Source organism: Martes martes (assembly GCF_963455335.1).
Source record: "Martes martes genome assembly, chromosome: 6".
NCBI lineage: Eukaryota > Metazoa > Chordata > Mammalia > Carnivora > Mustelidae > Martes > Martes martes.
In genome coordinates this window covers 83,414,993-83,427,601 of record NC_137893.1, presented here as the reverse complement: position 1 = coordinate 83,427,601, position 12,609 = coordinate 83,414,993, and the positions used below count along the sequence as shown (strand labels likewise).

The 12,609-nt window shown below is 45.4% G+C and overlaps 1 protein-coding gene across 1 annotated transcript in view; it reads right to left on the bottom strand.

Moving 5' to 3' along the window:
• Positions 1–6,751, bottom strand: part of LOC308343927 (bombesin receptor-activated protein C6orf89 homolog) — a 42,583-nt gene extending 35,832 nt beyond the window's left edge. The window contains exon 1 of the mRNA XM_080805164.1: positions 6,670–6,751. Within this exon, the coding sequence (XP_080661290.1) occupies positions 6,670–6,671 (2 nt within the window). The 5' untranslated portion in view covers positions 6,672–6,751. The remainder of the gene's footprint in view (positions 1–6,669) is intronic.
• Positions 6,752–12,609: the final 5,858 nt, after the last annotated feature.

Here is a 12,609-nt window from a genome sequence, read left to right as displayed (position 1 = left end):
AACTTTTAGAGGCAAAATTTCTCCCTCCGCATGGGTAGGAGGAGTCTCTAAAGAGTCGGACGCAACCTCCATTAAAGACGACCTCCTCCACAGCTCTACGCCCAGGAAGGAAAAAACTCCCTACAGCCTTGCGGTAGTCGTCAGTCCCCCTCTCCTCCATCTTGATAGTGTACTATTCTTTAATAAAATGCTTTGTGCTTGGTACATTCCTAGTGTCCTTATTCGAGAGCGGATCCTCATACAAATCTTTTGAGGGGAATCCAAGAACCGAGACTTCCATTGACACAATACCAGCTTCCACCGGTAACTCCAGCACAAGGTAAGATAGTCCTCACCCCGCTGGGGCTAGAGGACCCATGTCTGATTTACTTTCTCGGATGTCAGTTCTCACTCACTTTGCAATTTGGCTACTACTGTCTGTATTTCTTCCTTTCCTGCACCTCTTCTGCCATCACTCACTGTGACCCTCAAAACCCGAGGACATGCTGTCCCACCTGCTAGTTCCGTCCATCCTCATACTCATTCAGCCTCCTGGATGATCCATCTAACCAGGAGTTCTACTTTTTCTGTTGCCTCATATCAGACCTCCTCACGTGCCCCCCCTCCCTTTCTGGAAAGATGGTTTCAGTCAGCCTCTAAAACTTAAATCCCAGGTGGGTGCATGATTATCACGGTATCGTGTGGGAGTTTATTTCCAATAAGGCAAGGGCAAATCTTTGTACCTACTCAAACTCAAGTTAATACTTCTGAGAGGGGCCTCGGATGAAATCCGTAAATGGAACTACATCGATGTTGAGGGCCAGGGCATATATCCTGGCACTCGGGGACTCATTAGGGACCATAAAATATACCAATGCCCTCCCTCATGGGCACATCAATTGCGAGGAGGCAGGTAAAGAAACGAGAGGCTGTAGTAATATTAATTAAGGCAGTGGGCCTCTCCTAGGGGGACACCCTCAGGGTTGCTCTTCAAAGCAGTGAGGAAAGGGGCACCTGGGTGGCTCAGTGGGTTAAAGCCTCTGCCTTCGGCTCAGGTCATGATCTCAAGGTCCTGGGATTGAGCCCAGCATCGGGCTCTCTGCTTGGTGGGGAGCCTGCTTCCCCCCCTCTCTCTCTGCCTGCCTCTCTGCCTACTTGTGATCTCTCTCTCTCTGTCAAATAAATAAATAAAATCTTTAAAAAAAAAAAAAAAAAAAGCAGGGAGGAAGGCCATCTCCCTTCCGGATACACAACATTCCAATGGGGACATTCTTGGAATATTGTGTCCACTTCTTCTCCTTCTTTGCTATCCCCTTACAGATGGGAAACTGGTTGTCAGATGTACCCGGAATGCTTCCTTGCTAACTGGAATGTTTGACCCCCAAACTTTAAAGAGGAAACGGTTCATCTTTTCTGCATACAGCATGGCCCCAATATAAACTAAGAGATGGGGCAACAGGGCCCCACAATAGGACAATGGATTATAACGCCATCTTACTAGGTGGCTCAGTCAGTAAGCATCTGCCTTCGGCTCAGGTCATGATTCCAGGGTCCTGGGATCGAGCTCCACATCAGGCTCCCTGCTCAGCGGGGAGTCTGCTTCTCCTTTTCCCTCTGGCCTTCTCCCCTGCTGATGCTCTCTCTCTTGCTCTCTTAATAAAAGAAAATCTTTTAACACCATCTTATAGCTAGACCTCTTTTGTAGAGACTAAGGACAGAGGACTCAGATCCCTTAAATCCAAGACTTCATGTTCCTTAAACAAACCCTAGGCTTTTCAAAACCTGCAATATTGAGCTGTCCTCTTTAGTTCTCCTCACAGACCGAAGCCGTAAGCCCCCTCCCCCACCATCAGAGGCGGCTTCCCAAAGCCCCACTGCCCCACCAAACCCTACCATAGCCCAAAAACAATGATCCAGTATCCCCATATCTGGGACCACCAACCCCCTCAGGTCCAATTCTGTGTCCCCTCCAGGAAATGGCTGGTCCAACTGGAACCACCATGTGGGTGCAAACTCCATTCTCTATGAGTGATCTCCACCAAGTCCAAAAGGACTTGGGAGATTTTTCTGTGGACCCTGACACATATCAGTTTGGCACTAATTTTTGATCTGTCCTGAAGGACACAGTGGTCATTCTCAATCAGACTCTCCAAGGCAGACTGAGATGGAACTGGGGAGCCTACCACCCAGTATGGGGATAAACTTCACAGTTCTGCCAGATACCATGGCAGTGCCAGTCACAGATCCTTTCCAGAACTGTGAGACTCTACAAGGACGATGGTCCCGAGACCATCTTACAATCTATCTAACAAATGGAATAAAAAGATGCCAATCAAAGCCAATTAATTATAATAAGCTGGCTCTCATAAACCAGGGAAAGGAAGAAAACCCTGCAGCCTTTATGGAAAGACTAAGAGAGACTAATTAAACATACCAACCTTGATCCCAGTTCTTATAGTTCTTAATGGCTGACTCATCACTCAGACCACCCCCGATGTAAGGAGGAAACTCCAAAAGTTATCCCTAAGGCGAGATACCCCAAGCTCTGAACTCCTTAAGGTGATCAATTTGGTGTTCTATAGCCGGGATCAGGAGGGAAAAAAAGGGAAAAGAAAAACATAAAGATCAGAGACAGGCTCAATTCCTGGTGGCCGTGCAACACCAGTCATCACCTTAGGGTCACCCCCTCAAAAGAGAGACACCAAAAGGAGCATGCTACCATTGTAAAAAGGAGGGACACTGGAGAGATGAATGTCCTTAAGTCCATAACATGGCCTGTTCTCAATGTCCTCAAATGGGACATTGGAGGAGAGACTGCCCCTCTAGTGGGAGAACCAGAGGTTCAGAATCCCTTCTGTCACCACCATCCCCACTGGCTGTCACTCTGAGGAGCCCTAGGGCACCAACAGGCTCCCCCACTCACTGTTTCCATCACTGCAATGGGGCCCCCAGGTGACCCTTGATGTGGCAAGTAGGACAATTAATTTTCTTTTGTACACAGGAGCCACCTACTCTATCTTAACCTCTTTTATGTATAAGCTTTCCTTCAACTCCTGTCTGGTTATGGGAGTGAACGGCCTACTCACCAAGCTAAAATTCATCTGTTCTTGGGAAAGGGCTTTATTCACTTAGTGCCTTCGAGAGGCCCTATGGGAAAAACAGATCCTATCAAAGCCCCACCACTCAAACCCAACCTCCCCACTCCAACCAGAAGATGAGGTCCTAATTAAATCCTGGAGAGATGGATCTCCTGGATCCCAACTAACTCCTTTACGGAAGGGACCCTCTACTGTTCTTTTATTCAGCCCTACCCTATAGTCAGTCATCAAGGTCCCAGAAACTGCCAGTTGGATCCATCTCTCCTGAGCCAAGCCTGCTTTGACCTCTAATGAAGAGGATGACCCCGATGCCTCTGAACATACTCTTCAAAAAGGGGCCATCTCAGATAAGTCCTAAAATCCTCTATTCTGTTATTTCCAATACCTTAGTGTGGTCAAAGTTCCTCCAGGGGACTTCTAAGACTACACCCTTAAAGAAATCCATGGGTACCTCTTTGACCACACTCACTTCTTCTGCCTGATAATTCTCACACTGCCCTGGACCACACAAGAATGCAACTTTCTAATCCCTTAGCCCCATCACTTAAAACTGCTCAACGCTATCTCAACACCACCAATTCTTCTTGCTGGCTATATGTGGGACCCTACTTAGCCACTGTAACTCCTGTACCTGCTTCATTGTGGGCCACCAACAAGAGCCCCACTAGTTTCACCTATACCTGTCTTTGGACACAAACATGGACCTTGCAGCCCCCTGTAAGTGCAAGAAACCTCCAAAGAAAGGTCACAGAACACAGCAGAAAAATCCTAAATGCTCAGAGGCCCCTCCCAATACCTGCTATTGTGGGACTGCTGTATACTCAACTCAAACTTTTTAATATGACCTTCCCAATCTGAGTTAGTGCTAGCTCATCATCTGGGACTCCAGTAGGTTCTATTCCCTTTTCTCAGTGCCTTGCATTTCAACCTAACTTCGGCAGGGAAAGTGGGAAAGTGTTTCTGATCACTACTTTAACACTGTTAAAATACCCCACTTTTAACCTTCCCCCTAAATTCACCATCAAGCCCCACATTGGGTCCACCATGTCTCAATGTCAGGGCCATCCATCAACCCAAATAACCTTCTTCTTCAGCACAACCTACCAACAGCCCTATCTCCCACTGGAAATACTCCTAGAACATATTCTGGAATCCTCACTGAAGCCACCTCTTTTCTGAACAGCCCAACACAACTGTACAACATCTAGTCAGGACCACCTTGCCTGCCTTCATATTGGCTTCGGTCCCCCTTAGGGCCACTGCTGGACCTCGGAGAACTCCCTCCAAGGAAGTCCCTTTGTTTTCTTTCTTCCCCCTCCCCTCTGAAAGATTTATTTATTTGAGTTGAGGAGGGGAGGAGGAACAGAGGGAGAGAGAATCCCAAGCAGACTCAGCGGAGCATGGAGCCATTGCAGGGCTCAATCTCACAACCCTGAGATCACTACCTGAGCCAAAACCAAGAGTATGACGCTCAACCAACTGTGCCTCCCAGGCGCCCTATTTCCTATCCTAACCAAGGCTTACCTGCATCCTCAGAAGGGACTCTGTGGAACTCAGGCATACCTAGCCCTTCCAAATGGATGGAAGGGCACTTGTTCTTCCACCTGGTTAGCTCCAGATGTAACCCTCATAGGAAGTACTCAAAGAGTTTCCCATTCTATTGTAACTGAAACATCCATATCCAAGCAGGAGGTCCTTACACTCCTCTTACGAGGGGCCCTCTTGGAAACAGCCTCAGGATCGTCCACAGGGATCACTAGTACTGTCCTTTCTTCCCAATTCTCTCAAGAATTAGGCAAATCCGGGGCGCCTGGGTGGCTCAGTGGGATAAAGCCTCTGCCTCTGGCTCAGGTCATGATCCCAGCATCCTGGGATGGAGCCATGCATCAGACTCTCTGCTCAGCAGGGAGCCTGCTTCCCTTCCTCTCTCTGCCTACTTGTGATCTCTGTCAAATAAATAAGTAAAATCTTTAAAAAAAAAAAAAAGAATTAGGCAAATCCATTCAAAAAAGTATGCAAGTCTTGGCAACCTTACACCACCAACTCAGGGATAGTCCTCCAAAATCAAAGGGCATTATTACATATCCTTGCTTTTGCCCAAGGGGGTATATGCGCATTAGCTTAAGAATAATGTTTTTATGTCAAACAATCAGGGTTTGTTCAAGAAGTTCAAGAAGAGACTTCACATTTCCTATCAGGTACATCCACTGCCTCCTTTCTTTGGGTCTTAGGTCATGGATATTTCCCTTCTTCACAGGACCTCTCCTTTGCGTGATCCTTCTTTTGTTTTTTGGACTGTGTCTTCTTCACCTTTTAACGCAGCTCATCTCCTTTCATGTTAGACAGGTCCAACTTCAGCTCTTACTGCAACAAGGGTATCAGCCCCTATCAAGTGAACATCAAAACTACTATAGCCCCTGGACCAGAGTAGTCAAGCCTTCTAAGACCAGGACACAAGCACCCACTCCACCTTAATCTCATACCACTGCCTGATGCCCCAGACAGAGAGCAAAGATTAGGACTCTAACGAAAACATTGCCGTGTTCTGAAGGAAGCAGCTACAGAAGATTGAGTTCCGCCCTCGACTTAAAAGATTTCAGGACCTCACCTTTGAAGGGGGAATGACAGAGTAGGCTATTACATACGAGCTGGAGGCAAGGGCAGCAATAAATGGGTTACATTTAGAGACCTGAGGGCAAACATCTTGGTTTTGTGGTTTCCAACTTCCCAGGACTACAAGACCAAGAGCAGCAGGTGCAGAGCTTGTGCTCTGCTCTTCAACTTCTGCCCCAGGGTAACCCCAGAATTCATTATATTACGTTTGCATTCAGGATTGCCCCCCCCCCCCAAGGAAAGACAGCGAAGACCGGTCCAGCAGGAACCTCGTAGGGCAAAAGTTCTCCCTCCCTACCGGTAGGAGGACTCTCCATTAAAGACTACCTTGTCCACACTCATGACCCCACTTACTTAAAAGGGAAAAAAACTCTGGTAGCCTCGGGGGCAGTTGCCAACCCCAGACTTGCCCACTCCATTCTGAGTGTACTGTCCTTTAATAAACGGCTTTGTGCTTACTACCTTTCTTCTCACTGTCTTTATTCCACTGCGGATCCTCATGTATTAAATCTTTTGTGGGGAATCCAAGAGGGCCTTCCATTGGCACAAGGCAAGCTTCCACCGGTAACAATTACAAAAAGATGTTTCGAAGAGGGGCGGGGAATCTACTCCCAATATACAAGAAAAATCATAAGTCCGTCAAAAGGGCAGTGAAATCTAGACTTCGAGGCGCCAATCGTGTTTTGGACACCGCTGTGACGCCTGCGAACAGGTTCAAGCAGGGTCGACCTCACTTTGCTCGGCCTCTCGGAGCCAAGGAAAGAAAAGAGGTCTTAAAGGAGTCAACTTCGGCGTGGGGAGGGGGGTGGTAAGAAGGGAAAGTTGCCAGGGATGCAGGCAGTCTGCGAAAACACCTGAGACTCAAGAAATGGGCTTGCGCAGGGGCAAGGGGCTGCGCGAGGATGTCACAGACGGGCCCGGCGGTGAGGCTGTCACAGCGCGGCCTCCCCCCTCCTGGCCTCCGGCCCCAGTCACTCACATGCGGGGCCCGCGCCCTCTCGGGCTCCTCCCGCCTCGGGAACAGCAGCCGCTGTCGGCGGAGGGTAAGCCGATAACTTCCTGCTTCCGGACACGCAACCCGGAAGCAACCCCCGCGCCACCGGCGAGGCCTTGCGCCCTGTCCGTCAGAAACAGAACCCGTGACGTTTCCGCGCGCGCGCGAACTCCCGCGATATCTGGAGAGCACTGGTCCCTGCTCCCCCTGGCGTCAGGTTCTTGCCTTGCGGTCCTTCTCATTGCCTGCCAGGGTCTGTCGTCTGGCTGCGCTCAACCCGGGCTTCGCAGCTGTGCTGATCCCATTCAACAAGCTTTTATTGAGGCCCCTACTACGTGCCGAGCAGTGTGTTAGGCATCAAGGGCAGGGAGTGAGAGGGTTAGGTAATGGGGGGCAAGTCCTTAAAGCCTCCGGGAGCTCTTCGTTTTAAACAAAGACAAGCAATCACTCAAATTAACACACATTCAGTCCACTCGTGAATATTTATTGACGCTTACTCTGCCAGACAATACCAAGCCCTTTGTATTCGTGAAACCAATTCAATTACTCTATCATATAAACAGTTTCTGTACGGGCCAAGGTCAGGCCACCCCAGGATGGGGGAATTTAGCATTATGATTATTTTGAACCAAAAGCAATCAGAATCCAGCACTTTTAGGAAAAGCTCTCCACTCCCCGGTCAACTGCCTGCCTGTAGCAAGAAGAGAGCTATTAACACAGATTCCTCTTGACCTGAGAAATTTACAGGACAACTTTTGTTTTTCAAACATCTCCTCTCACCTTCCTGCTAATAGAAGGGGGCCTTTCTCTTCTTTGTATCCCCAGATTCTTGCCCCTCCCCTTAGCTCAGGTTGCCTCCTATAAGCCTTATGTTGGCTGTCTTTGGAGTGTGTGTGTGTGTGTGTGTGTGTGCACGCGCCCTACATATATGAAACTAAATTTGATTTTCCTCTGTTCATATGTTGCAGGTCAATTTGATTCTTTGTCCAGCTGGAAGAACCGTGAAGTGCAAAGTAAATTCTTCCTTCCTGATGCCCAACAACATTTATCTCATACCAACCAAGCTGAGGTTTATGGAAAGGTTAATTTGCTCAAGATTACACAAAGGGTGGTGTGCTCACAATTTGAACCCAGGTTCCTTATTTGGCCCTGTCTTTAGTGCCAAGATCCTAAATGCTTTCTATTAGAGGTCTGCAATCAAAATGCTACTGACTCCAGACTAAAAGCTAACTATAAAGGCAGTGTGATGCTGATGCAGGGATAGGGAAACTAATTAAGCAGAATGGAGAGACCAAAATGAGAACCACACATCTATAGACACTTGCTTTATGACAGAGAGGTACAACAGAGGAGTGAGGAAAGGATAATGCTTCCAATAAATAGTTCTGATAAATAAATAAATAGCTTTTGGTCAGTTGTATATCCATATAGGAAAAAATGAAACTTGACTCCAGTCTTACACCACACACCAACATAAGTTCTATGTGCTTTATAGCTCTACATGAGAAAAGCAAAACAAGAAGACTTTAGAGCAGCTCTGTCCAATACCATGGCCATACAAGTGAACTGAGTACTTAAATGTGGCTAGTCAGAATTGAGATGTTCTGTAAGAGATAAGACACAGTGGACCACATTAAATTTACAAAAACCACCTCTGATCACTAAAAGACACAATTGAGAGAACCAAAAAGATAACCTATAGAATGAAAGAAACCAACAAAGAGCTTGTGTCCAGGATACATAAAGAACTCTACCAATAAGAAAAAAGACAACTGGACAGCCAAACAGAAGAATGAGCAGAAGATCTGAACATAAAAAGATAATACCACAAAACAGGACACCTAAATGGCAAATACATACGTAAAAAAAAAAAAGTGTTCAACTTCACTAATCATTAGTTGTTAGGGAAATGACTATGAGATCTTATACATGCTCCAAAATTGCTTCAACGGAAATGACTAGCAACACTGGGTGTTGATGAGGAAGTGGAGCAAAGCAACTCACACACTGCTGGTAGGGATGTAAATTGCTATAGCCATTTAGGAAAACAGTCTGGTTAACTGTTAATTACAATATACATATAACTTATGGCCCAGCAATTCTACTATGTATATACTCCAAAAAATCCACGTACAGTGCACTAAGATACATACAAAAATATTCATATCAGCACTGTTTGTCATAGACACAATCTGGAAATATTCCAAATGCCCATTAAGAATAGAATGTATAGGGGAGCCTGAGTAGCTCAGTCAGTTGAGTATCCGACTCTTGATCTCAGCTGGTCATGAGTTCAAGCCCTGCACTGGGCTCCATGCCGGGCATGGAGCCTACTTAAAAAAAAAAAAAAGGAATGAAATGTGTAAGTCATATAGTATATTCATGCAACAGAATACTACACAGCCACTGCATACAGCATGGTAATATCTTGCAAAAATGATAAGCAAAAGAAGACAGACACAAAAAAAATACTTCATGACTTCCTTTATGTAAATTTCAAAAACAGAGAAAAATAATCTATGGACTTAGAAGTCATAAAGTGGTTACCTTCGTCGGGGAAGGGAAGGGGTACTGATTGGTAGGGGGAGCTTCTCTGGAGTTGGAAACATTTCTTGATTTAGTGGTGGGTTTACTTCATAATAATTAAACTGTTACACACAGGATCTGTCCACTTTTCTGAATGTATTCAGAATTTAAATTTTTACTTAAAATACTCGGGTGTCTGGGTGGCTCAGGTGCTTAAGCATCTGCCCTTACAGCTCAGGTCATGATCTCAGGGTCCTACGATGGAGCCCCACATCAGGCTCCTTGCTCAGCGTGGAGTCTGCTGCTTCCCCTCCCTCTGCTCCTTCCCACCGCTCATGCTCTCTTTCTCTCAAATAAATAAAATCTTTCTTTTAAAAAAGATTTTATTTATTTATTTACAGAGAAGAGACACAGCGAGAGAGGGAACACAAGTAGGAGAGTGGGAGAGGGAGAAGCAGGCTCCCCTCAGAGCGGGGAGCCCGACGTGGGGCTCAATCCCAGACCCTAGGATCATGACCTGAGCCAAAGGAAGACATTTAATGACTGAGCCACCCACGCACCCCATCAAATAAATAAAATTTTAAAAATACTCTGGGGAGCCCACTGGCTCAAGAAAGCCCATTTTTTCCTGGCCCCTCCTGCCAGTCTCCATACCACAGCCTGAGTGACAACTTTCAATGTACAAAATCTGATTTTGCCACTTCACATGTCCCTATTGCCTCAGAATCAAGTTCTAAGATCCTCTATGATTCCCTCACACTTAGCTCCAGGACGGCCCAAGAAACACTTTCTGACTTCCCAAGCTCTTTATAAAGTTTCAGATCTACAAAGAGAACTCTTCTGGCTTCTGGCCAACTCCATCATTTTCCAGATCTCAGCTCAGTTTATCACTTGCAGAAAAATCTGACTATGCAAAGCCAGCTCTGGAACAACCAGAGGTCAGAAGTACCATGTGCTTCTTTATTATAACTCTCATTCCACTCCCTTGTAGCTGTATTTGTCTCTCGTAGGATATGATTTCCTTTGGGGCCGCACAATGTCGTGACCCATCTTTATTTTCCTCAGTGCCTAGTGGCTGGTAGATGCTCCAGGAAAAGATTTAGGGAGAAAGTGATCTTGGAAGTGGCTGTAAGGATTCAGACATTGGAGGCTGAGAATGGACATTTCAGGCATTAAGACATGGGAGTAAGAAGATTCAGAGGAGGGAAGACAAGAGCATATCTGGAGAACCTAGAATGTTAATCTGAGTGAGACCAAGGCTACTTATAGAAGAAGAAACAATGTTTAAAGATCAGCTTGGCAAAGCCAGGAAGAACTTGATGCTAAGACTTTGATCTGTGGGTGGTGGGGAGCCACTGAAGGTTTTTGAGCAGGGTTGTGACATGATCAGAGTTCTATTATGGCCATATAAATCTGAAAGGTGGCACAGGATTAAAAACCAAGAAGGGAGAAAGTCTACTTAGAGACAGGAAGGGGAGAGAGGTTTCCTGAAGGACTTGGGACAAAGGCACGGGTGAGGTTTGGGAAGCTTTGCAAGGAAAGGAATGGCCTGAGCAAAGGCCTTGAAGTGGGAATGCCCCTGGCACATTTAAGACATGGATGAAATAAGGGATGCCTAGGTGGTATAGTTGGTTAAGACATGGATGAAATAGCAGGAAATCAGGCTGGGGAAGCCATTGAGGGGCCAGTGACCAAGGGCCTTCAAGCCCAGGCCAAGTGGTTTGGGACTTTATTTTAATAGGCAAAGGGAAGCCATTTAACATTTTGTGGCAAAGAAGTGACATACTATATCTTGGGAGGAAAGCTTTGGCTGCTGCTGTGTGTGCTTAGGATGGGTTAGGGGGGAAAAGCCAAAAGGCAGGGAACCCTACAAGGGGGCTTCTAAAATAATCCTGATGTTAAAGGTCTGAAACATCAGTGGGAATAGGAAGGAAGGGATATACTTTGGGTTACCTTGGGAAAAAAGAATTGACAGGTCTTGATGATGTATCCCTTATAGGGAGGAGAAAGAGGATGATCTTCAGTTCTCTAGCCCAAAAAGTAATGTTTCTGTAGAAGTTTATAATTTTGTTTTTAATAAAGGACACTTTTTCAGAAGACACATTAAGCTTAACAGAATACATGAAGTACATATAAGCTACTCTGAGTAATTTCATGTGGACTATTGGTTATAACTCAGGAAAGAAATCTTTTGTCAGTTCTTCCCTGTAGTCATCCAATGTTCTCTTGGGGACAAAAAGGCCAACAAATACTGAGTCTCTTGAGGAAGGGTTTTGGAATGAGACAGCAAGACACTGACCTATTCTTGTGTATAATCCTAGTGCATTCTCACTGTGCCCTAAGCCTTGCAAAATATATAGTAAGGAACTACATAAGGTCCAGAGAAAGGCAACTCAAATAACAGAGGACAGAATAGACCAATGAAGATCACTTTTCTGTCCAGCTCAAGGGTCACAAAGAGAACATGAACACAAGACTGCAGAAGGTGTAAAATTTATTACACCATACATTACCCAGGACTCGTCAGTTTAAAATGTCACTTTCTGCCCATTATTCATTCAACAAACCTGAACACCCTATTCTTAGTGCTCTGCGAGAAGGGGACAGAGATGGAAAGGCCTGGCTTGCTCAATGTCTAATTTGATCTTTACGACATTGTATATACCCTTATTCCTACCTGACAACTAAGGGAGCTAGGGTTGAACTGTGGTTAAACACGGGGGCACACAGCTGTAGTACTTTGAGCAAGTTACTTAAGCTTTGTAAGATTCAATTTCCTTAAAGGAAAAAGAGAATAGTAATATCTACCTCATAAGGTTTTGAAATGTTGTCAAAAGTTCAGAAATAGCAGAAGGAAAACCAATGCACCACTGAAATAGTAATTAGGAAAAGTTCATCATGCACAAAAAATAGTTTGCAAACTGGAACCACTCAAACTGAACATGGGATGAGAGATTCAGAGGTATTATGTCATGAAGCACTTCATATGGTGAGAGGAGGCAGTGGCTTTTTACTCTTCAGATGGGTTATAATATTAGAGTTTCCCTAGTGATAAGGATGGGTTACATCCATTTTGAGAACACTTTAAGTTTCCTTTTTGATTTTCAGAGGCGTTAACAAGAAGTGGCCCAAGTTAAGTTTTGCTTATTTTACAGAACAAGCTAAATTAAGATTTGCTTATATGACTAAACTAGTTTGCCTGCTCAGGAGATTTTCAAGTCTGGTCTCCATTTGTGTTTGATTTTAACCATGTGAAAGTACACACGAGTGCTTAACTCGATGCTTGACATAAAGTAAGAATTCATTGGCTAACATCATTATTACCCAGTGTGCAAAGCATCTAAAACATATGATTACTTACCCCATTTCCTTCTCGTCCTTCCTCCAAACCTCGCAGGA